The 18,702-nt window shown below is 57.0% G+C and overlaps 4 protein-coding genes across 4 annotated transcripts; all 4 read right to left on the bottom strand.

Moving 5' to 3' along the window:
- Positions 1-817: 817 nt before the first annotated feature.
- LOC132538219 (ubiquitin carboxyl-terminal hydrolase 17-like protein 24) lies at positions 818-2,506 on the bottom strand. The gene is made up of 3 exons (XM_060190840.1): positions 2,393-2,506; positions 1,341-2,146; positions 818-1,244 (listed from the first exon to the last, which is right to left on the bottom strand). Exons 1-3 carry the CDS (start codon positions 2,504-2,506, stop codon positions 818-820), a joined length of 1,347 nt encoding a protein of 448 aa, XP_060046823.1.
- Positions 2,507-5,974: 3,468 nt separating this feature from the next.
- LOC132538218 (ubiquitin carboxyl-terminal hydrolase 17-like protein 6) lies at positions 5,975-7,657 on the bottom strand. Its single transcript, XM_060190838.1, has 2 exons — positions 7,544-7,657; positions 5,975-7,297 (listed from the first exon to the last, which is right to left on the bottom strand). The coding sequence occupies exons 1-2, from the start codon at positions 7,655-7,657 to the stop codon at positions 5,975-5,977; spliced, it is 1,437 nt and encodes a 478-aa protein (XP_060046821.1).
- A 3,470-nt stretch (positions 7,658-11,127) lies between these two features.
- LOC132538217 (ubiquitin carboxyl-terminal hydrolase 17-like protein 24) lies at positions 11,128-12,816 on the bottom strand. The gene is made up of 3 exons (XM_060190837.1): positions 12,703-12,816; positions 11,651-12,456; positions 11,128-11,554 (listed from the first exon to the last, which is right to left on the bottom strand). The coding sequence occupies exons 1-3, from the start codon at positions 12,814-12,816 to the stop codon at positions 11,128-11,130; spliced, it is 1,347 nt and encodes a 448-aa protein (XP_060046820.1).
- A 3,468-nt stretch (positions 12,817-16,284) lies between these two features.
- Positions 16,285-17,961, bottom strand: LOC132538216 (ubiquitin carboxyl-terminal hydrolase 17-like protein 6). Its single transcript, XM_060190836.1, has 2 exons — positions 17,743-17,961; positions 16,285-17,601 (listed from the first exon to the last, which is right to left on the bottom strand). Exons 1-2 carry the CDS (start codon positions 17,959-17,961, stop codon positions 16,285-16,287), a joined length of 1,536 nt encoding a protein of 511 aa, XP_060046819.1.
- Between the last annotated feature and the right edge of the window lie 741 nt (positions 17,962-18,702).

Below are 18,702 nucleotides of genomic sequence, written 5' to 3'. Positions count from 1 at the left end.
TTGCATCCCATCCATCATCCATCGGGCGGGCACCTCCACCTCACCCTCACCCCGCTACGTTCCTTAGCTGATCGCCCCTGCTATCTCCCTAACTTCAAGACCAAGCAAGACTCAAAGCAAACACCGTCTGCAGTAAAAAGAAGAGTTGGAGACACTTTCTGATGTTTGAAGCACTTTATTGCAGAGAGGAATGAGTACAGTCCATTACAGCTATCACACAATGCAGGAGGGCAGGCTGTGTGGGAAGAGTCGAGGCTCCTTCCTTCCCAGTGTGAAACCTTGGCAAAACTCTGGCACAGGGGTGTCCGTTCAGTCCACGCATAGTCCAGAGGAAGGGGCTGTGACTCCCGACCAGGGACCAGGGCGTGAGTGATTGAGGTGATGCCTGCCAAGGGAAGGGTTTCCAGGGCATGAGAGATGAGCTGTGAAGACAGATTTCCCTGAGCAGCAGCCACTCGTGTCTGGGTCTGGGAGTGGGTCTGTTTGCGGTTCTGGGTCTGGGTGTGGTTCTGGGTCTTCTCTTCAGGGGCACAAGGGGAATGCTGGTTGGCAGGGCTGTGTCCTGCCTGGGCTGAGCCTTCCAGCCCCATCTCCTGGCAGAGCCAGGAGTCTGTCCTTCTTCCAGGGAAGTGCAGAAAGGTGCAGATGCCGAGGAGTGCAGAGTGTGCTCCTTTTGTGGGCAAGGGAGGCTGCAGGCAAAGACCCGGGTGTGGACAGGAGGGCTTGTGGCGTGTCAGACTGGGGGGCTGCAACTGAAGCCTTGGTCCGGTCCTTGGGCTCCCTGGTCCTGGAGAAGGGGTGAGCAAGCACCGTGTTGTCAGCACCTATAGGCATGGCAGGGCTGAGGGCTGGGCAAGGTGAGCAGCATCTTCTTGTGGGTCTTCTTGTTCCTCCTCTTGGTGGCTCTGGTCGTGGCTGGAGCAGTGGTGGTCGCAGAGGCAGTGTTGGTGGGTTCAGCGCTGGGGGCGGTGTTCTCCTTTGAGGAAGGGCTGTGTGGCCTGGCCCATGCCTTGCCTCCTGTGGAGGGGTGGATGAGCACAGCCTGGGCAGGCAGGTCACCTGGCACTGTCCTGAGCTGCAAGTGGGTCGTGGGCCGCTTGTGTTCCTGGAGAGCTCTCCACTGGTCCAAAGTCATCTGTGCTGGTGGTGTTGGTTGGCATGGCTGCTGCGGGGACGGCTGCAGTCTGGGAAGGCGTTGGTCTCTCTGGGGCTCATCGGGGCTGGTCGGCAGGCCAGGCTGTGCACTGGGCAAGACAGGGCAGGCTGGTTCTGGTGCAGGGTGGCAGGAAGCCCTGAACTCCTCCTCCTCGTCGTCGTTCTGCTGCTGCTGCTGCTGCTGCTGCTGCTGCTGCTGTTGCTGGGGTAGCTGTGTCTTGCGCAGGTAAAAGAGGACATAGGCCTGCTGGCTGAGGGCAGAGGCCACGTGGCAGGCGGTGACCCGAGCGTCGTCCATCTGATACCAGAGTCCTTGGGCACTCTGCACATAGGCCAGGTAGTGTCCGCTGTGGGGGGTGCAGCCCACGTGGACCAGGATGGCGTAGAGGCCGTAGAGCAGAGGCGGTCCCTGCGGCTTTGACGTGTATTCACGCAGGTCCAGCTCCTGTGGGTAGGCCACGGCCTTGGCGTCTTTGCTGTGGCTCCAGGGGCAGAAGCGCTGCAGGGCCAGCACGAGCACCTGCGAAGGGCTGTGCAGGCTCAAGGTCTTGGAGGCGGCTCTCTTGTGCTGGCAGTGTCCGCACTCATAGGCGTTGTCCCCGTCCAGGCGCTCAGGCTTCACCAGCTCCCGCAGAGCTTGCTCCACACTGGAGGCGGCATGGATGTTGAGGGCGATGTCCAGGTAAGGTTCGAAGGTCTCTGACACTGAGTGGCAGTGGAGGCAGCGAATCTGAGACCTCCACAGCCCGCCGAAGATGCTGGGCACCAGCCCAGAGTCCTCGCAGCTGGTGCTGTGCAAGGGCTTGTGGATGTGGGCTGGCCCAGGGGCCTGTGCTGGTGCAGCTTGGCCACAGGCATGTGTCAGGGCATCCAGCACGTATAGCAGATATTCGTGGGCGTCTTCCTGCTGCTGGCGGTGGAACCCACTCAGGAGTGCTCGCGGGGGCCGCAGCACCTGCCGGGGCTGCAGCAGGGCGCGGGCCACGTGGGCCTGCAGGGCGCACAGGGCGCAGCTGGGATGCTCAGGGCAACAGCCCGCGCAGTGCTGCTGCTGCTGCTCCGGCTGCTCCTGCTGCTGCTGCTCCTGCTGCTGCTGCTGCTGCCACCGCCTCCGCCACTGCAGAGCCCATGCCAGGGGCCTGGTGTGTGTCAGGCATTGCAGAGCCGCATTCACATAGCAAGTGTTGCCCAGGTTCTGTAGGCCAGCCCCCACCCCAGCAGCTCCTTGCTCACTCACGTGCACGTCCACATCCAGGTCTCCGTGCAGGTCCAGGTCCAAATCCATTTGGGGCAGGTATGAGGTGCCGCCGCCGCCTCTGCCGCCCCCGTGGCTGCCTATGCCCCCGCCCATGCTGCCGCTGCTGGGCACTTCTGGGTCCCCTGGCGCACAGTCAATCCCAGCCGACCCTCCCCCACAGGAGTCCTCCCCCCAACACCTGACTACCTCTTCAACACCCCAAGACTGGGAGCTTTTCTTCCTTCCAGGAGAATCTTCTCGACTCGGGCGATCTGAGAGCTTCTGCTTGCACAAGACTCCTACTCTGCGGCCTGCTCTCTTCCTGAGGGATTCCAGCAGCTCCTACAGCAAGATGAGCCACGCCCTCCCCACAAACCCTTTTATACCTCTCAGGACCCTGTGCTCTGCTAACATGCACACTCCCCCTTCCCTCATTGGCCATAGAGGATGCTGCGGGGGTGGCGCCAGCTTAGTCCTGGCCAATCACATTGGCCTCAGGACAATCTCACTGGGTGGGGCTCCATATCCCCGCCCAGCCTACCTCCTGAAACCAGGGCTGACTAAGCCTGATGTGATTACTCAGCCAACAAGAACTCACACTGCAACTGTTTGCGGGTCCACCTTGGAGTGGGAAAGGGCCCACACAGATGACAAACTGTCCCCGAGTACCCACAGATAATCACCACACAGGGAGAGGATGAGATCTGACATAGGACTGCGGATGGAGTCAATTGACAAACCATCAGAGAGCAGAGAGCTGAACAGCACAACACCCTGATGGCTGGCTATTTCTTTCTCTCCTCTTGTTCTCATCAAGAAATGAAATGTTTCAAATCAAAAAGGTTACCCTTTGAAGATGTGACGAGTCCACTCTCATGCAGAAGTGGGAAAACAAGACCCGAAGAGAAAACACAAGGAGAACCTGAACTGGGATGGGTGTATTGCACCTAAAACACAGACTCTGGGGTGGGTGGGGAGAGAGCACAGGTCCAAAACGGATGGCAGAGGACCTCGTGGGGGTTGGGTTGTTGCGTGGGAAACTGAGAAATGGTATGCATGACAAACTATTGTGTTTACTCTTGAATGCAAAACTTGAATCCCCCAGAAAGAATTTTAAAAATCCTAAAGAATGAGGAACCAACGGACTTCATAGACTCATGCAAAACAACAAACAAACAAACAAACAAGAAACAGTGTCCCTTTTCCACTGTTTTCTCATGTGTGAGTTCACATAGAGAATGAAGGAAATCAGAGCTTGGGTGGAGAGAGGGCACAGGGGAAGAGAGGAGTGGAGAGGAAGGAGAGGGGAGCAGGAGAGAAGAAAGGAGAGGAGAGAAGAAGGTTGGTGAGGACAGGAGATAGGACGGGAGTAGGGGAAAAGGAGCGGGACAGGAGGGGACGAGAGGTACGATTAGGGGAAGGGAGAAGAGGGAAGGGGAGTGGAAGGGAGAGGAGAGGAACAGAGGAGAGGGGTGGAGAGACACCATGGTATACTGTTTCACCACTTATGAAGCTTCCCAGGTCCAGCAGGTGACTGGGGTTTAAACCAGGGTCCTTGGGCTCTGGAATGTTGGCTCTGATCTAGGTGGACCATCCTCCAATCTCTTACTGTCTTTCAAAAGTGTAAGAAAAAGCAGAATATCTACAACCCTTGGGAGATCAAACTCGATGACGTCTTGCATTCCTATCTAGTCACCAAGAGCTGAGAAAGAGCATGAATGCACACTGTTTCGTGGTGTGGGTGGGATGGGGCCTGTGGCTTTGGGAGCTCAGGCTAGAGAGTCAGTTTGCATAACCACTGTCAATTTGCATAACCACTGTCAATTAGCATAACCTCCACCCTGTTTGATCCCTCAATCCAGAGTAAGTAATTGATTAAGATAAAACAGGGACTTCTGCCTCTGATCGGCTCCCATAGGCTGGCACCAATAGCCCTCAGGGGAGATGAGTCCCAGCCACAGCCCTGGCAAGATGCCAAGGGATTCTCAGTCAGTCCATAAGCTTCACCTGAGGGGCTGAGGTCAAGCCCAAACAGCTGTGCAAAGAGACAACAGGGAATGTTTCCATGCCTTCCTTGGACACAGTCAAGTCTGCTGAGGGGGTGGCAAAGGAAGGTTGGAGGGAGGGTTGGAGAGAGGGGCAGAGGGAGGGAGGGAGAGAGAGAGAGAGAGAGAGAGAGAGAGAGAAGGGAGGGGCCTTTCAAGCTGAAAGAGATTGAGGACCCTTGCTCAAACAGCCGAGCAGGAATTGTTGTTTTCGACAGGTTATGTTGTTTTCGCCGGGCTGGCTTCACGGGCGGGTAACAGACGACCAGGGACTCATGGTTGAGCTGTAGGCAGTATCTCTTTATTCATGCAGGACGCAGCACAATCTAAGACGAGCTAAGCTAAACTCAAGGTACAGCACTCTAAAACTCACAATGCTGTCTTTATATATACTTCCCAAGTAGGGTGGAAACAGGATGTGACATAGAGAAGGTGGAGAGGAAAGTGACTGGTGAAAATCAGGGTGTGACAAAGAAGGGATCAGGGTGTGACTAGGAGGGGGGGTGGAGCAAAAACATATCATGAAACAGTGGGGATTGAACCAATGCCCTGGAGGGAGGTGCTTGTTAACAGCGGTTATGTAAATAGAATGAAGTGGTTATGTAAATAGAATAGTGTTCAGCAGGGGGGATTTAAACCAAATGAAACAGAAGGGGTCTCATGCATACCAACAGGAATGAAGCTTCTTCCCATGCAAGGAGCACTGCTGATGCCAGGCTCTTGCATCCCATCCATCATCCATCGGGCGGGCTCCTCCACCTCACCCTCACCCCGCTACGTTCCTTAGCTGATCGCCCCTGCTATCTCCCTAACTTCAAGACCAAGCAAGACTCAAAGCAAACACCGTCTGCAGTAAAAAGAAGAGTTGGAGACACTTTCTGATGTTTGAAGCACTTTATTGCAGAGAGGAATGAGTACAGTCCATTACAGCTATCACACAATGCAGGAGGGCAGGCTGTGTGGGAAGAGTCGAGGCTCCTTCCTTCCCAGTGTGAAACCTTGGCAAAACTCTGGCACAGGGGTGTCCGTTCAGTCCACGCATAGTCCAGAGGAAGGGGCTGTGACTCCCGACCAGGGACCAGGGCGTGAGTGATTGAGGTGATGCCTGCCAAGGGAAGGGTTTCCAGGGCATGAGAGATGAGCTGTGAAGACAGATTTCCCTGAGCAGCAGCCACTCGTGTCTGGGTCTGGGAGTGGGTCTGTTTGCGGTTCTGGGTCTGGGTGTGGTTCTGGGTCTTCTCTTCAGGGGCACAAGGGGAATGCTGGTTGGCAGGGCTGTGTCCTGCCTGGGCTGAGCCTTCCAGCCCCATCTCCTGGCAGAGCCAGGAGTCTGTCCTTCTTCCAGGGAAGTGCAGAAAGGTGCAGATGCCGAGGAGTGCAGAGTGTGCTCCTTTTGTGGGCAAGGGAGGCTGCAGGCAAAGACCCGGGTGTGGACAGGAGGGCTTGTGGCGTGTCAGACTGGGGGGCTGCAACTGAAGCCTTGGTCCGGTCCTTGGGCTCCCTGGTCCTGGAGAAGGGGTGAGCAAGCACCGTGTTGTCAGCACCTATAGGCATGGCAGGGCTGAGGGCTGGGCAAGGTGAGCAGCATCTTCTTGTGGGTCTTCTTGTTCCTCCTCTTGGTGGCTCTGGTCGTGGCTGGAGCAGTGGTGGTCGCAGAGGCAGTGTTGGTGGGTTCAGCGCTGGGGGCGGTGTTCTCCTTTGAGGAAGGGCTGTGTGGCCTGGCCCATGCCTTGCCTCCTGTGGAGGGGTGGATGAGCACAGCCTGGGCAGGCAGGTCACCTGGCACTGTCCTGAGCTGCAAGTGGGTCGTGGGCCGCTTGTGTTCCTGGAGAGCTCTCCACTGGTCTAAAGTCATCTGTGCTGGTGGTGTTGGTTGGCATGGCTGCTGCGGGGACGGCTGCAGTCTGGGAAGGCGTTGGTCTCTCTGGGGCTCATCGGGGCTGGTCGGCAGGCCAGGCTGTGCACTGGGCAAGACAGGGCAGGCTGGTTCTGGTGCAGGGTGGCAGGAAGCCCTGAACTCCTCCTCCTCGTCGTCGTTCTGCTGCTGCTGCTGCTGCTGCTGCTGCTGTTGCTGGGGTAGCTGTGTCTTGCGCAGGTAAAAGAGGACATAGGCCTGCTGGCTGAGGGCAGAGGCCACGTGGCAGGCGGTGACCCGAGCGTCGTCCATCTGATACCAGAGTCCTTGGGCACTCTGCACATAGGCCAGGTAGTGTCCGCTGTGGGGGGTGCAGCCCACGTGGACCAGGATGGCGTAGAGGCCGTAGAGCAGAGGCGGTCCCTGCGGCTTTGACGTGTATTCACGCAGGTCCAGCTCCTGTGGGTAGGCCACGGCCTTGGCGTCTTTGCTGTGGCTCCAGGGGCAGAAGCGCTGCAGGGCCAGCACGAGCACCTGCGAAGGGCTGTGCAGGCTCAAGGTCTTGGAGGCGGCTCTCTTGTGCTGGCAGTGTCCGCACTCATAGGCGTTGTCCCCGTCCAGGCGCTCAGGCTTCACCAGCTCCCGCAGAGCTTGCTCCACACTGGAGGCGGCATGGATGTTGAGGGCGATGTCCAGGTAAGGTTCGAAGGTCTCTGACACTGAGTGGCAGTGGAGGCAGCGAATCTGAGACCTCCACAGCCCGCCGAAGATGCTGGGCACCAGCCCAGAGTCCTCGCAGCTGGTGCTGTGCAAGGGCTTGTGGATGTGGGCTGGCCCAGGGGCCTGTGCTGGTGCAGCTTGGCCACAGGCATGTGTCAGGGCATCCAGCACGTATAGCAGATATTCGTGGGCGTCTTCCTGCTGCTGGCGGTGGAACCCACTCAGGAGTGCTCGCGGGGGCCGCAGCACCTGCCGGGGCTGCAGCAGGGCGCGGGCCACGTGGGCCTGCAGGGCGCACAGGGCGCAGCTGGGATGCTCAGGGCAACAGCCCGCGCAGTGCTGCTGCTGCTGCTCCGGCTGCTCCTGCTGCTGCTGCTCCTGCTGCTGCTGCTGCTGCCACCGCCTCCGCCACTGCAGAGCCCATGCCAGGGGCCTGGTGTGTGTCAGGCATTGCAGAGCCGCATTCACATAGCAAGTGTTGCCCAGGTTCTGTAGGCCAGCCCCCACCCCAGCAGCTCCTTGCTCACTCACGTGCACGTCCACATCCAGGTCTCCGTGCAGGTCCAGGTCCAAATCCATTTGGGGCAGGTATGAGGTGCCGCCGCCGCCTCTGCCGCCCCCGTGGCTGCCTATGCCCCCGCCCATGCTGCCGCTGCTGGGCACTTCTGGGTCCCCTGGCGCACAGTCAATCCCAGCCGACCCTCCCCCACAGGAGTCCTCCCCCCAACACCTGACTACCTCTTCAACACCCCAAGACTGGGAGCTTTTCTTCCTTCCAGGAGAATCTTCTCGACTCGGGCGATCTGAGAGCTTCTGCTTGCACAAGACTCCTACTCTGCGGCCTGCTCTCTTCCTGAGGGATTCCAGCAGCTCCTACAGCAAGATGAGCCACGCCCTCCCCACAAACCCTTTTATACCTCTCAGGACCCTGTGCTCTGCTAACATGCACACTCCCCCTTCCCTCATTGGCCATAGAGGATGCTGCGGGGGTGGCGCCAGCTTAGTCCTGGCCAATCACATTGGCCTCAGGACAATCTCACTGGGTGGGGCTCCATATCCCCGCCCAGCCTACCTCCTGAAACCAGGGCTGACTAAGCCTGATGTGATTACTCAGCCAACAAGAACTCACACTGCAACTGTTTGCGGGTCCACCTTGGAGTGGGAAAGGGCCCACACAGATGACAAACTGTCCCCGAGTACCCACAGATAATCACCACACAGGGAGAGGATGAGATCTGACATAGGACTGCGGATGGAGTCAATTGACAAACCATCAGAGAGCAGAGAGCTGAACAGCACAACACCCTGATGGCTGGCTATTTCTTTCTCTCCTCTTGTTCTCATCAAGAAATGAAATGTTTCAAATCAAAAAGGTTACCCTTTGAAGATGTGACGAGTCCACTCTCATGCAGAAGTGGGAAAACAAGACCCGAAGAGAAAACACAAGGAGAACCTGAACTGGGATGGGTGTATTGCACCTAAAACACAGACTCTGGGGTGGGTGGGGAGAGAGCACAGGTCCAAAACGGATGGCAGAGGACCTCGTGGGGGTTGGGTTGTTGCGTGGGAAACTGAGAAATGGTATGCATGACAAACTATTGTGTTTACTCTTGAATGCAAAACTTGAATCCCCCAGAAAGAATTTTAAAAATCCTAAAGAATGAGGAACCAACGGACTTCATAGACTCATGCAAAACAACAAACAAACAAACAAACAAGAAACAGTGTCCCTTTTCCACTGTTTTCTCATGTGTGAGTTCACATAGAGAATGAAGGAAATCAGAGCTTGGGTGGAGAGAGGGCACAGGGGAAGAGAGGAGTGGAGAGGAAGGAGAGGGGAGCAGGAGAGAAGAAAGGAGAGGAGAGAAGAAGGTTGGTGAGGACAGGAGATAGGACGGGAGTAGGGGAAAAGGAGCGGGACAGGAGGGGACGAGAGGTACGATTAGGGGAAGGGAGAAGAGGGAAGGGGAGTGGAAGGGAGAGGAGAGGAACAGAGGAGAGGGGTGGAGAGACACCATGGTATACTGTTTCACCACTTATGAAGCTTCCCAGGTCCAGCAGGTGACTGGGGTTTAAACCAGGGTCCTTGGGCTCTGGAATGTTGGCTCTGATCTAGGTGGACCATCCTCCAATCTCTTACTGTCTTTCAAAAGTGTAAGAAAAAGCAGAATATCTACAACCCTTGGGAGATCAAACTCGATGACGTCTTGCATTCCTATCTAGTCACCAAGAGCTGAGAAAGAGCATGAATGCACACTGTTTCGTGGTGTGGGTGGGATGGGGCCTGTGGCTTTGGGAGCTCAGGCTAGAGAGTCAGTTTGCATAACCACTGTCAATTTGCATAACCACTGTCAATTAGCATAACCTCCACCCTGTTTGATCCCTCAATCCAGAGTAAGTAATTGATTAAGATAAAACAGGGACTTCTGCCTCTGATCGGCTCCCATAGGCTGGCACCAATAGCCCTCAGGGGAGATGAGTCCCAGCCACAGCCCTGGCAAGATGCCAAGGGATTCTCAGTCAGTCCATAAGCTTCACCTGAGGGGCTGAGGTCAAGCCCAAACAGCTGTGCAAAGAGACAACAGGGAATGTTTCCATGCCTTCCTTGGACACAGTCAAGTCTGCTGAGGGGGTGGCAAAGGAAGGTTGGAGGGAGGGTTGGAGAGAGGGGCAGAGGGAGGGAGGGAGAGAGAGAGAGAGAGAGAGAGAGAGAGAGAGAAGGGAGGGGCCTTTCAAGCTGAAAGAGATTGAGGACCCTTGCTCAAACAGCCGAGCAGGAATTGTTGTTTTCGACAGGTTATGTTGTTTTCGCCGGGCTGGCTTCACGGGCGGGTAACAGACGACCAGGGACTCATGGTTGAGCTGTAGGCAGTATCTCTTTATTCATGCAGGACGCAGCACAATCTAAGACGAGCTAAGCTAAACTCAAGGTACAGCACTCTAAAACTCACAATGCTGTCTTTATATATACTTCCCAAGTAGGGTGGAAACAGGATGTGACATAGAGAAGGTGGAGAGGAAAGTGACTGGTGAAAATCAGGGTGTGACAAAGAAGGGATCAGGGTGTGACTAGGAGGGGGGGTGGAGCAAAAACATATCATGAAACAGTGGGGATTGAACCAATGCCCTGGAGGGAGGTGCTTGTTAACAGCGGTTATGTAAATAGAATGAAGTGGTTATGTAAATAGAATAGTGTTCAGCAGGGGGGATTTAAACCAAATGAAACAGAAGGGGTCTCATGCATACCAACAGGAATGAAGCTTCTTCCCATGCAAGGAGCACTGCTGATGCCAGGCTCTTGCATCCCATCCATCATCCATCGGGCGGGCACCTCCACCTCACCCTCACCCCGCTACGTTCCTTAGCTGATCGCCCCTGCTATCTCCCTAACTTCAAGACCAAGCAAGACTCAAAGCAAACACCGTCTGCAGTAAAAAGAAGAGTTGGAGACACTTTCTGATGTTTGAAGCACTTTATTGCAGAGAGGAATGAGTACAGTCCATTACAGCTATCACACAATGCAGGAGGGCAGGCTGTGTGGGAAGAGTCGAGGCTCCTTCCTTCCCAGTGTGAAACCTTGGCAAAACTCTGGCACAGGGGTGTCCGTTCAGTCCACGCATAGTCCAGAGGAAGGGGCTGTGACTCCCGACCAGGGACCAGGGCGTGAGTGATTGAGGTGATGCCTGCCAAGGGAAGGGTTTCCAGGGCATGAGAGATGAGCTGTGAAGACAGATTTCCCTGAGCAGCAGCCACTCGTGTCTGGGTCTGGGAGTGGGTCTGTTTGCGGTTCTGGGTCTGGGTGTGGTTCTGGGTCTTCTCTTCAGGGGCACAAGGGGAATGCTGGTTGGCAGGGCTGTGTCCTGCCTGGGCTGAGCCTTCCAGCCCCATCTCCTGGCAGAGCCAGGAGTCTGTCCTTCTTCCAGGGAAGTGCAGAAAGGTGCAGATGCCGAGGAGTGCAGAGCGTGCTCCTTTTGTGGGCAAGGGAGGCTGCAGGCAAAGACCCGGGTGTGGACAGGAGGGCTTGTGGCGTGTCAGACTGGGGGGCTGCAACTGAAGCCTTGGTCCGGTCCTTGGGCTCCCTGGTCCTGGAGAAGGGGTGAGCAAGCACCGTGTTGTCAGCACCTATAGGCATGGCAGGGCTGAGGGCTGGGCAAGGTGAGCAGCATCTTCTTGTGGGTCTTCTTGTTCCTCCTCTTGGTGGCTCTGGTCGTGGCTGGAGCAGTGGTGGTCGCAGAGGCAGTGTTGGTGGGTTCAGCGCTGGGGGCGGTGTTCTCCTTTGAGGAAGGGCTGTGTGGCCTGGCCCATGCCTTGCCTCCTGTGGAGGGGTGGATGAGCACAGCCTGGGCAGGCAGGTCACCTGGCACTGTCCTGAGCTGCAAGTGGGTCGTGGGCCGCTTGTGTTCCTGGAGAGCTCTCCACTGGTCCAAAGTCATCTGTGCTGGTGGTGTTGGTTGGCATGGCTGCTGCGGGGACGGCTGCAGTCTGGGAAGGCGTTGGTCTCTCTGGGGCTCATCGGGGCTGGTCGGCAGGCCAGGCTGTGCACTGGGCAAGACAGGGCAGGCTGGTTCTGGTGCAGGGTGGCAGGAAGCCCTGAACTCCTCCTCCTCGTCGTCGTTCTGCTGCTGCTGCTGCTGCTGCTGCTGCTGCTGCTGTTGCTGGGGTAGCTGTGTCTTGCGCAGGTAAAAGAGGACATAGGCCTGCTGGCTGAGGGCAGAGGCCACGTGGCAGGCGGTGACCCGAGCGTCGTCCATCTGATACCAGAGTCCTTGGGCACTCTGCACATAGGCCAGGTAGTGTCCGCTGTGGGGGGTGCAGCCCACGTGGACCAGGATGGCGTAGAGGCCGTAGAGCAGAGGCGGTCCCTGCGGCTTTGACGTGTATTCACGCAGGTCCAGCTCCTGTGGGTAGGCCACGGCCTTGGCGTCTTTGCTGTGGCTCCAGGGGCAGAAGCGCTGCAGGGCCAGCACGAGCACCTGCGAAGGGCTGTGCAGGCTCAAGGTCTTGGAGGCGGCTCTCTTGTGCTGGCAGTGTCCGCACTCATAGGCGTTGTCCCCGTCCAGGCGCTCAGGCTTCACCAGCTCCCGCAGAGCTTGCTCCACACTGGAGGCGGCATGGATGTTGAGGGCGATGTCCAGGTAAGGTTCGAAGGTCTCTGACACTGAGTGGCAGTGGAGGCAGCGAATCTGAGACCTCCACAGCCCGCCGAAGATGCTGGGCACCAGCCCAGAGTCCTCGCAGCTGGTGCTGTGCAAGGGCTTGTGGATGTGGGCTGGCCCAGGGGCCTGTGCTGGTGCAGCTTGGCCACAGGCATGTGTCAGGGCATCCAGCACGTATAGCAGATATTCGTGGGCGTCTTCCTGCTGCTGGCGGTGGAACCCACTCAGGAGTGCTCGCGGGGGCCGCAGCACCTGCCGGGGCTGCAGCAGGGCGCGGGCCACGTGGGCCTGCAGGGCGCACAGGGCGCAGCTGGGATGCTCAGGGCAACAGCCCGCGCAGTGCTGCTGCTGCTGCTCCGGCTGCTCCTGCTGCTGCTGCTCCTGCTGCTGCTGCTGCTGCCACCGCCTCCGCCACTGCAGAGCCCATGCCAGGGGCCTGGTGTGTGTCAGGCATTGCAGAGCCGCATTCACATAGCAAGTGTTGCCCAGGTTCTGTAGGCCAGCCCCCACCCCAGCAGCTCCTTGCTCACTCACGTGCACGTCCACATCCAGGTCTCCGTGCAGGTCCAGGTCCAAATCCATTTGGGGCAGGTATGAGGTGCCGCCGCCGCCTCTGCCGCCCCCGTGGCTGCCTATGCCCCCGCCCATGCTGCCGCTGCTGGGCACTTCTGGGTCCCCTGGCGCACAGTCAATCCCAGCCGACCCTCCCCCACAGGAGTCCTCCCCCCAACACCTGACTACCTCTTCAACACCCCAAGACTGGGAGCTTTTCTTCCTTCCAGGAGAATCTTCTCGACTCGGGCGATCTGAGAGCTTCTGCTTGCACAAGACTCCTACTCTGCGGCCTGCTCTCTTCCTGAGGGATTCCAGCAGCTCCTACAGCAAGATGAGCCACGCCCTCCCCACAAACCCTTTTATACCTCTCAGGACCCTGTGCTCTGCTAACATGCACACTCCCCCTTCCCTCATTGGCCATAGAGGATGCTGCGGGGGTGGCGCCAGCTTAGTCCTGGCCAATCACATTGGCCTCAGGACAATCTCACTGGGTGGGGCTCCATATCCCCGCCCAGCCTACCTCCTGAAACCAGGGCTGACTAAGCCTGATGTGATTACTCAGCCAACAAGAACTCACACTGCAACTGTTTGCGGGTCCACCTTGGAGTGGGAAAGGGCCCACACAGATGACAAACTGTCCCCGAGTACCCACAGATAATCACCACACAGGGAGAGGATGAGATCTGACATAGGACTGCGGATGGAGTCAATTGACAAACCATCAGAGAGCAGAGAGCTGAACAGCACAACACCCTGATGGCTGGCTATTTCTTTCTCTCCTCTTGTTCTCATCAAGAAATGAAATGTTTCAAATCAAAAAGGTTACCCTTTGAAGATGTGACGAGTCCACTCTCATGCAGAAGTGGGAAAACAAGACCCGAAGAGAAAACACAAGGAGAACCTGAACTGGGATGGGTGTATTGCACCTAAAACACAGACTCTGGGGTGGGTGGGGAGAGAGCACAGGTCCAAAACGGATGGCAGAGGACCTCGTGGGGGTTGGGTTGTTGCGTGGGAAACTGAGAAATGGTATGCATGACAAACTATTGTGTTTACTCTTGAATGCAAAACTTGAATCCCCCAGAAAGAATTTTAAAAATCCTAAAGAATGAGGAACCAACGGACTTCATAGACTCATGCAAAACAACAAACAAACAAACAAACAAGAAACAGTGTCCCTTTTCCACTGTTTTCTCATGTGTGAGTTCACATAGAGAATGAAGGAAATCAGAGCTTGGGTGGAGAGAGGGCACAGGGGAAGAGAGGAGTGGAGAGGAAGGAGAGGGGAGCAGGAGAGAAGAAAGGAGAGGAGAGAAGAAGGTTGGTGAGGACAGGAGATAGGACGGGAGTAGGGGAAAAGGAGCGGGACAGGAGGGGACGAGAGGTACGATTAGGGGAAGGGAGAAGAGGGAAGGGGAGTGGAAGGGAGAGGAGAGGAACAGAGGAGAGGGGTGGAGAGACACCATGGTATACTGTTTCACCACTTATGAAGCTTCCCAGGTCCAGCAGGTGACTGGGGTTTAAACCAGGGTCCTTGGGCTCTGGAATGTTGGCTCTGATCTAGGTGGACCATCCTCCAATCTCTTACTGTCTTTCAAAAGTGTAAGAAAAAGCAGAATATCTACAACCCTTGGGAGATCAAACTCGATGACGTCTTGCATTCCTATCTAGTCACCAAGAGCTGAGAAAGAGCATGAATGCACACTGTTTCGTGGTGTGGGTGGGATGGGGCCTGTGGCTTTGGGAGCTCAGGCTAGAGAGTCAGTTTGCATAACCACTGTCAATTTGCATAACCACTGTCAATTAGCATAACCTCCACCCTGTTTGATCCCTCAATCCAGAGTAAGTAATTGATTAAGATAAAACAGGGACTTCTGCCTCTGATCGGCTCCCATAGGCTGGCACCAATAGCCCTCAGGGGAGATGAGTCCCAGCCACAGCCCTGGCAAGATGCCAAGGGATTCTCAGTCAGTCCATAAGCTTCACCTGAGGGGCTGAGGTCAAGCCCAAACAGCTGTGCAAAGAGACAACAGGGAATGTTTCCATGCCTTCCTTGGACACAGTCAAGTCTGCTGAGGGGGTGGCAAAGGAAGGTTGGAGGGAGGGTTGGAGAGAGGGGCAGAGGGAGGGAGGGAGAGAGAGAGAGAGAGAGAGAGAGAGAGAGAAGGGAGGGGCCTTTCAAGCTGAAAGAGATTGAGGACCCTTGCTCAAACAGCCGAGCAGGAATTGTTGTTTTCGACAGGTTATGTTGTTTTCGCCGGGCTGGCTTCACGGGCGGGTAACAGACGACCAGGGACTCATGGTTGAGCTGTAGGCAGTATCTCTTTATTCATGCAGGACGCAGCACAATCTAAGACGAGCTAAGCTAAACTCAAGGTACAGCACTCTAAAACTCACAATGCTGTCTTTATATATACTTCCCAAGTAGGGTGGAAACAGGATGTGACATAGAGAAGGTGGAGAGGAAAGTGACTGGTGAAAATCAGGGTGTGACAAAGAAGGGATCAGGGTGTGACTAGGAGGGGGGGTGGAGCAAAAACATATCATGAAACAGTGGGGATTGAACCAATGCCCTGGAGGGAGGTGCTTGTTAACAGCGGTTATGTAAATAGAATGAAGTGGTTATGTAAATAGAATAGTGTTCAGCAGGGGGGATTTAAACCAAATGAAACAGAAGGGGTCTCATGCATACCAACAGGAATGAAGCTTCTTCCCATGCAAGGAGCACTGCTGATGCCAGGCTCTTGCATCCCATCCATCATCCATCGGGCGGGCACCTCCACCTCACCCTCACCCCGCTACGTTCCTTAGCTGATCGCCCCTGCTATCTCCCTAACTTCAAGACCAAGCAAGACTCAAAGCAAACACCGTCTGCAGTAAAAAGAAGAGTTGGAGACACTTTCTGATGTTTGAAGCACTTTATTGCAGAGAGGAATGAGTACAGTCCATTACAGCTATCACACAATGCAGGAGGGCAGGCTGTGTGGGAAGAGTCGAGGCTCCTTCCTTCCCAGTGTGAAACCTTGGCAAAACTCTGGCACAGGGGTGTCCGTTCAGTCCACGCATAGTCCAGAGGAAGGGGCTGTGACTCCCGACCAGGGACCAGGGCGTGAGTGATTGAGGTGATGCCTGCCAAGGGAAGGGTTTCCAGGGCATGAGAGATGAGCTGTGAAGACAGATTTCCCTGAGCAGCAGCCACTCGTGTCTGGGTCTGGGAGTGGGTCTGTTTGCGGTTCTGGGTCTGGGTGTGGTTCTGGGTCTTCTCTTCAGGGGCACAAGGGGAATGCTGGTTGGCAGGGCTGTGTCCTGCCTGGGCTGAGCCTTCCAGCCCCATCTCCTGGCAGAGCCAGGAGTCTGTCCTTCTTCCAGGGAAGTGCAGAAAGGTGCAGATGCCGAGGAGTGCAGAGTGTGCTCCTTTTGTGGGCAAGGGAGGCTGCAGGCAAAGACCCGGGTGTGGACAGGAGGGCTTGTGGCGTGTCAGACTGGGGGGCTGCAACTGAAGCCTTGGTCCGGTCCTTGGGCTCCCTGGTCCTGGAGAAGGGGTGAGCAAGCACCGTGTTGTCAGCACCTATAGGCATGGCAGGGCTGAGGGCTGGGCAAGGTGAGCAGCATCTTCTTGTGGGTCTTCTTGTTCCTCCTCTTGGTGGCTCTGGTCGTGGCTGGAGCAGTGGTGGTCGCAGAGGCAGTGTTGGTGGGTTCAGCGCTGGGGGCGGTGTTCTCCTTTGAGGAAGGGCTGTGTGGCCTGGCCCATGCCTTGCCTCCTGTGGAGGGGTGGATGAGCACAGCCTGGGCAGGCAGGTCACCTGGCACTGTCCTGAGCTGCAAGTGGGTCGTGGGCCGCTTGTGTTCCTGGAGAGCTCTCCACTGGTCCAAAGTCATCTGTGCTGGTGGTGTTGGTTGGCATGGCTGCTGCGGGGACGGCTGCAGTCTGGGAAGGCGTTGGTCTCTCTGGGGCTCATCGGGGCTGGTCGGCAGGCCAGGCTGTGCACTGGGCAAGACAGGGCAGGCTGGTTCTGGTGCAGGGTGGCAGGAAGCCCTGAACTCCTCCTCCTCGTCGTCGTTCTGCTGCTGCTGCTGCTGCTGCTGTTGCTGGGGTAGCTGTGTCTTGCGCAGGTAAAAGAGGACATAGGCCTGCTGGCTGAGGGCAGAGGCCACGTGGCAGGCGGTGACCCGAGCGTCGTCCATCTGATACCAGAGTCCTTGGGCACTCTGCACATAGGCCAGGTAGTGTCCGCTGTGGGGGGTGCAGCCCACGTGGACCAGGATGGCGTAGAGGCCGTAGAGCAGAGGCGGTCCCTGTGGCTTTGACGTGTATTCACGCAGGTCCAGCTCCTGTGGGTAGGCCACGGCCTTGGCGTCTTTGCTGTGGCTCCAGGGGCAGAAGCGCTGCAGGGCCAGCACGAGCACCTGCGAAGGGCTGTGCAGGCTCAAGGTCTTGGAGGCGGCTCTCTTGTGCTGGCAGTGTCCGCACTCATAGGCGTTGTCCCCGTCCAGGCGCTCAGGCTTCACCAGCTCCCGCAGAGCTTGCTCCACACTGGAGGCGGCATGGATGTTGAGGGCGATGTCCAGGTAAGGTTCGAAGGTCTCTGACACTGAGTGGCAGTGGAGGCAGCGAATCTGAGACCTCCACAGCCCGCCGAAGATGCTGGGCACCAGCCCAGAGTCCTCGCAGCTGGTGCTGTGCAAGGGCTTGTGGATGTGGGCTGGCCCAGGGGCCTGTGCTGGTGCAGCTTGGCCACAGGCATGTGTCAGGGCATCCAGCACGTATAGCAGATATTCGTGGGCGTCTTCCTGCTGCTGGCGGTGGAACCCACTCAGGAGTGCTCGCGGGGGCCGCAGCACCTGCCGGGGCTGCAGCAGGGCGCGGGCCACGTGGGCCTGCAGGGCGCACAGGGCGCAGCTGGGATGCTCAGGGCAACAGCCCGCGCAGTGCTGCTGCTGCTGCTCCGGCTGCTCCTGCTGCTGCTGCTCCTGCTGCTGCTGCTGCTGCCACCGCCTCCGCCACTGCAGAGCCCATGCCAGGGGCCTGGTGTGTGTCAGGCATTGCAGAGCCGCATTCACATAGCAAGTGTTGCCCAGGTTCTGTAGGCCAGCCCCCACCCCAGCAGCTCCTTGCTCACTCACGTGCACGTCCACATCCAGGTCTCCGTGCAGGTCCAGGTCCAAATCCATTTGGGGCAGGTATGAGGTGCCGCCGCCGCCTCTGCCGCCCCCGTGGCTGCCTATGCCCCCGCCCATGCTGCCGCTGCTGGGCACTTCTGGGTCCCCTGGCGCACAGTCAATCCCAGCCGACCCTCCCCCACAGGAGTCCTCCCCCCAACACCTGACTACCTCTTCAACACCCCAAGACTGGGAGCTTTTCTTCCTTCCAGGAGAATCTTCTCGACTCGGGCGATCTGAGAGCTTCTGCTTGCACAAGACTCCTACTCTGCGGCCTGCTCTCTTCCTGAGGGATTCCAGCAGCTCCTACAGCAAGATGAGCCACGCCCTCCCCACAAACCCTTTTATACCTCTCAGGACCCTGCGCTCTGCTAACATGCACACTCCCCCTTCCCTCATTGGCCATAGAGGATGCTGCGGGGGTGGCGCCAGCTTAGTCCTGGCCAATCACATTGGCCTCAGGACAATCTCACTGGGTGGGGCTCCATATCCCCGCCCAGCCTACCTCCTGAAACCAGGGCTGACTAAGCCTGATGTGATTACTCAGCCAACAAGAACTCACACTGCAACTGTTTGCGGGTCCACCTTGGAGTGGGAAAGGGCCCACACAGATGACAAACTGTCCCCGAGTACCCACAGATAATCACCACACAGGGAGAGGATGAGATCTGACATAGGACTGCGGATGGAGTCAATTGACAAACCATCAGAGAGCAGAGAGCTGAACAGCACAACACCCTGATGGCTGGCTATTTCTTTCTCTCCTCTTGTTCTCATCAAGAAATGAAATGTTTCAAATCAAAAAGGTTACCCTTTGAA

This window comes from Erinaceus europaeus, chromosome 4, assembly GCF_950295315.1.
Source record: "Erinaceus europaeus chromosome 4, mEriEur2.1, whole genome shotgun sequence".
NCBI classification, from domain to species: Eukaryota; Metazoa; Chordata; class Mammalia; order Eulipotyphla; family Erinaceidae; genus Erinaceus; species Erinaceus europaeus.
The sequence above is the reverse complement of the archived record's forward strand: the minus strand, read 5'-3'. Positions and strand labels throughout refer to the sequence as shown.

Coding starts and splice junctions, on each gene's coding strand:
- LOC132538217 (XM_060190837.1), bottom strand. CDS start 12,816: ATGGGCGGGGGCATAGGCAGCCACGGGGGCGGCAGAGGCGGCGGCGGC. Junction 12,457..12,702: donor ACCTGGATGTGGACGTGCAC/GTGAGTGAGCAA, acceptor TGCGCCCTGCAG/GCCCACGTGGCCCGCGCCCT. Junction 11,555..11,650: donor CAGCAACAGCAGCAGCAGCA/GCAGCAGCAGCA, acceptor TGTCTTGCCCAG/TGCACAGCCTGGCCTGCCGA.
- LOC132538216 (XM_060190836.1), bottom strand. CDS start 17,961: ATGGGCGGGGGCATAGGCAGCCACGGGGGCGGCAGAGGCGGCGGCGGC. Junction 17,602..17,742: donor TGACACACACCAGGCCCCTG/GCATGGGCTCTG, acceptor TGCGCCCTGCAG/GCCCACGTGGCCCGCGCCCT.
- LOC132538219 (XM_060190840.1), bottom strand. CDS start 2,506: ATGGGCGGGGGCATAGGCAGCCACGGGGGCGGCAGAGGCGGCGGCGGC. Junction 2,147..2,392: donor ACCTGGATGTGGACGTGCAC/GTGAGTGAGCAA, acceptor TGCGCCCTGCAG/GCCCACGTGGCCCGCGCCCT. Junction 1,245..1,340: donor CAGCAACAGCAGCAGCAGCA/GCAGCAGCAGCA, acceptor TGTCTTGCCCAG/TGCACAGCCTGGCCTGCCGA.
- LOC132538218 (XM_060190838.1), bottom strand. CDS start 7,657: ATGGGCGGGGGCATAGGCAGCCACGGGGGCGGCAGAGGCGGCGGCGGC. Junction 7,298..7,543: donor ACCTGGATGTGGACGTGCAC/GTGAGTGAGCAA, acceptor TGCGCCCTGCAG/GCCCACGTGGCCCGCGCCCT.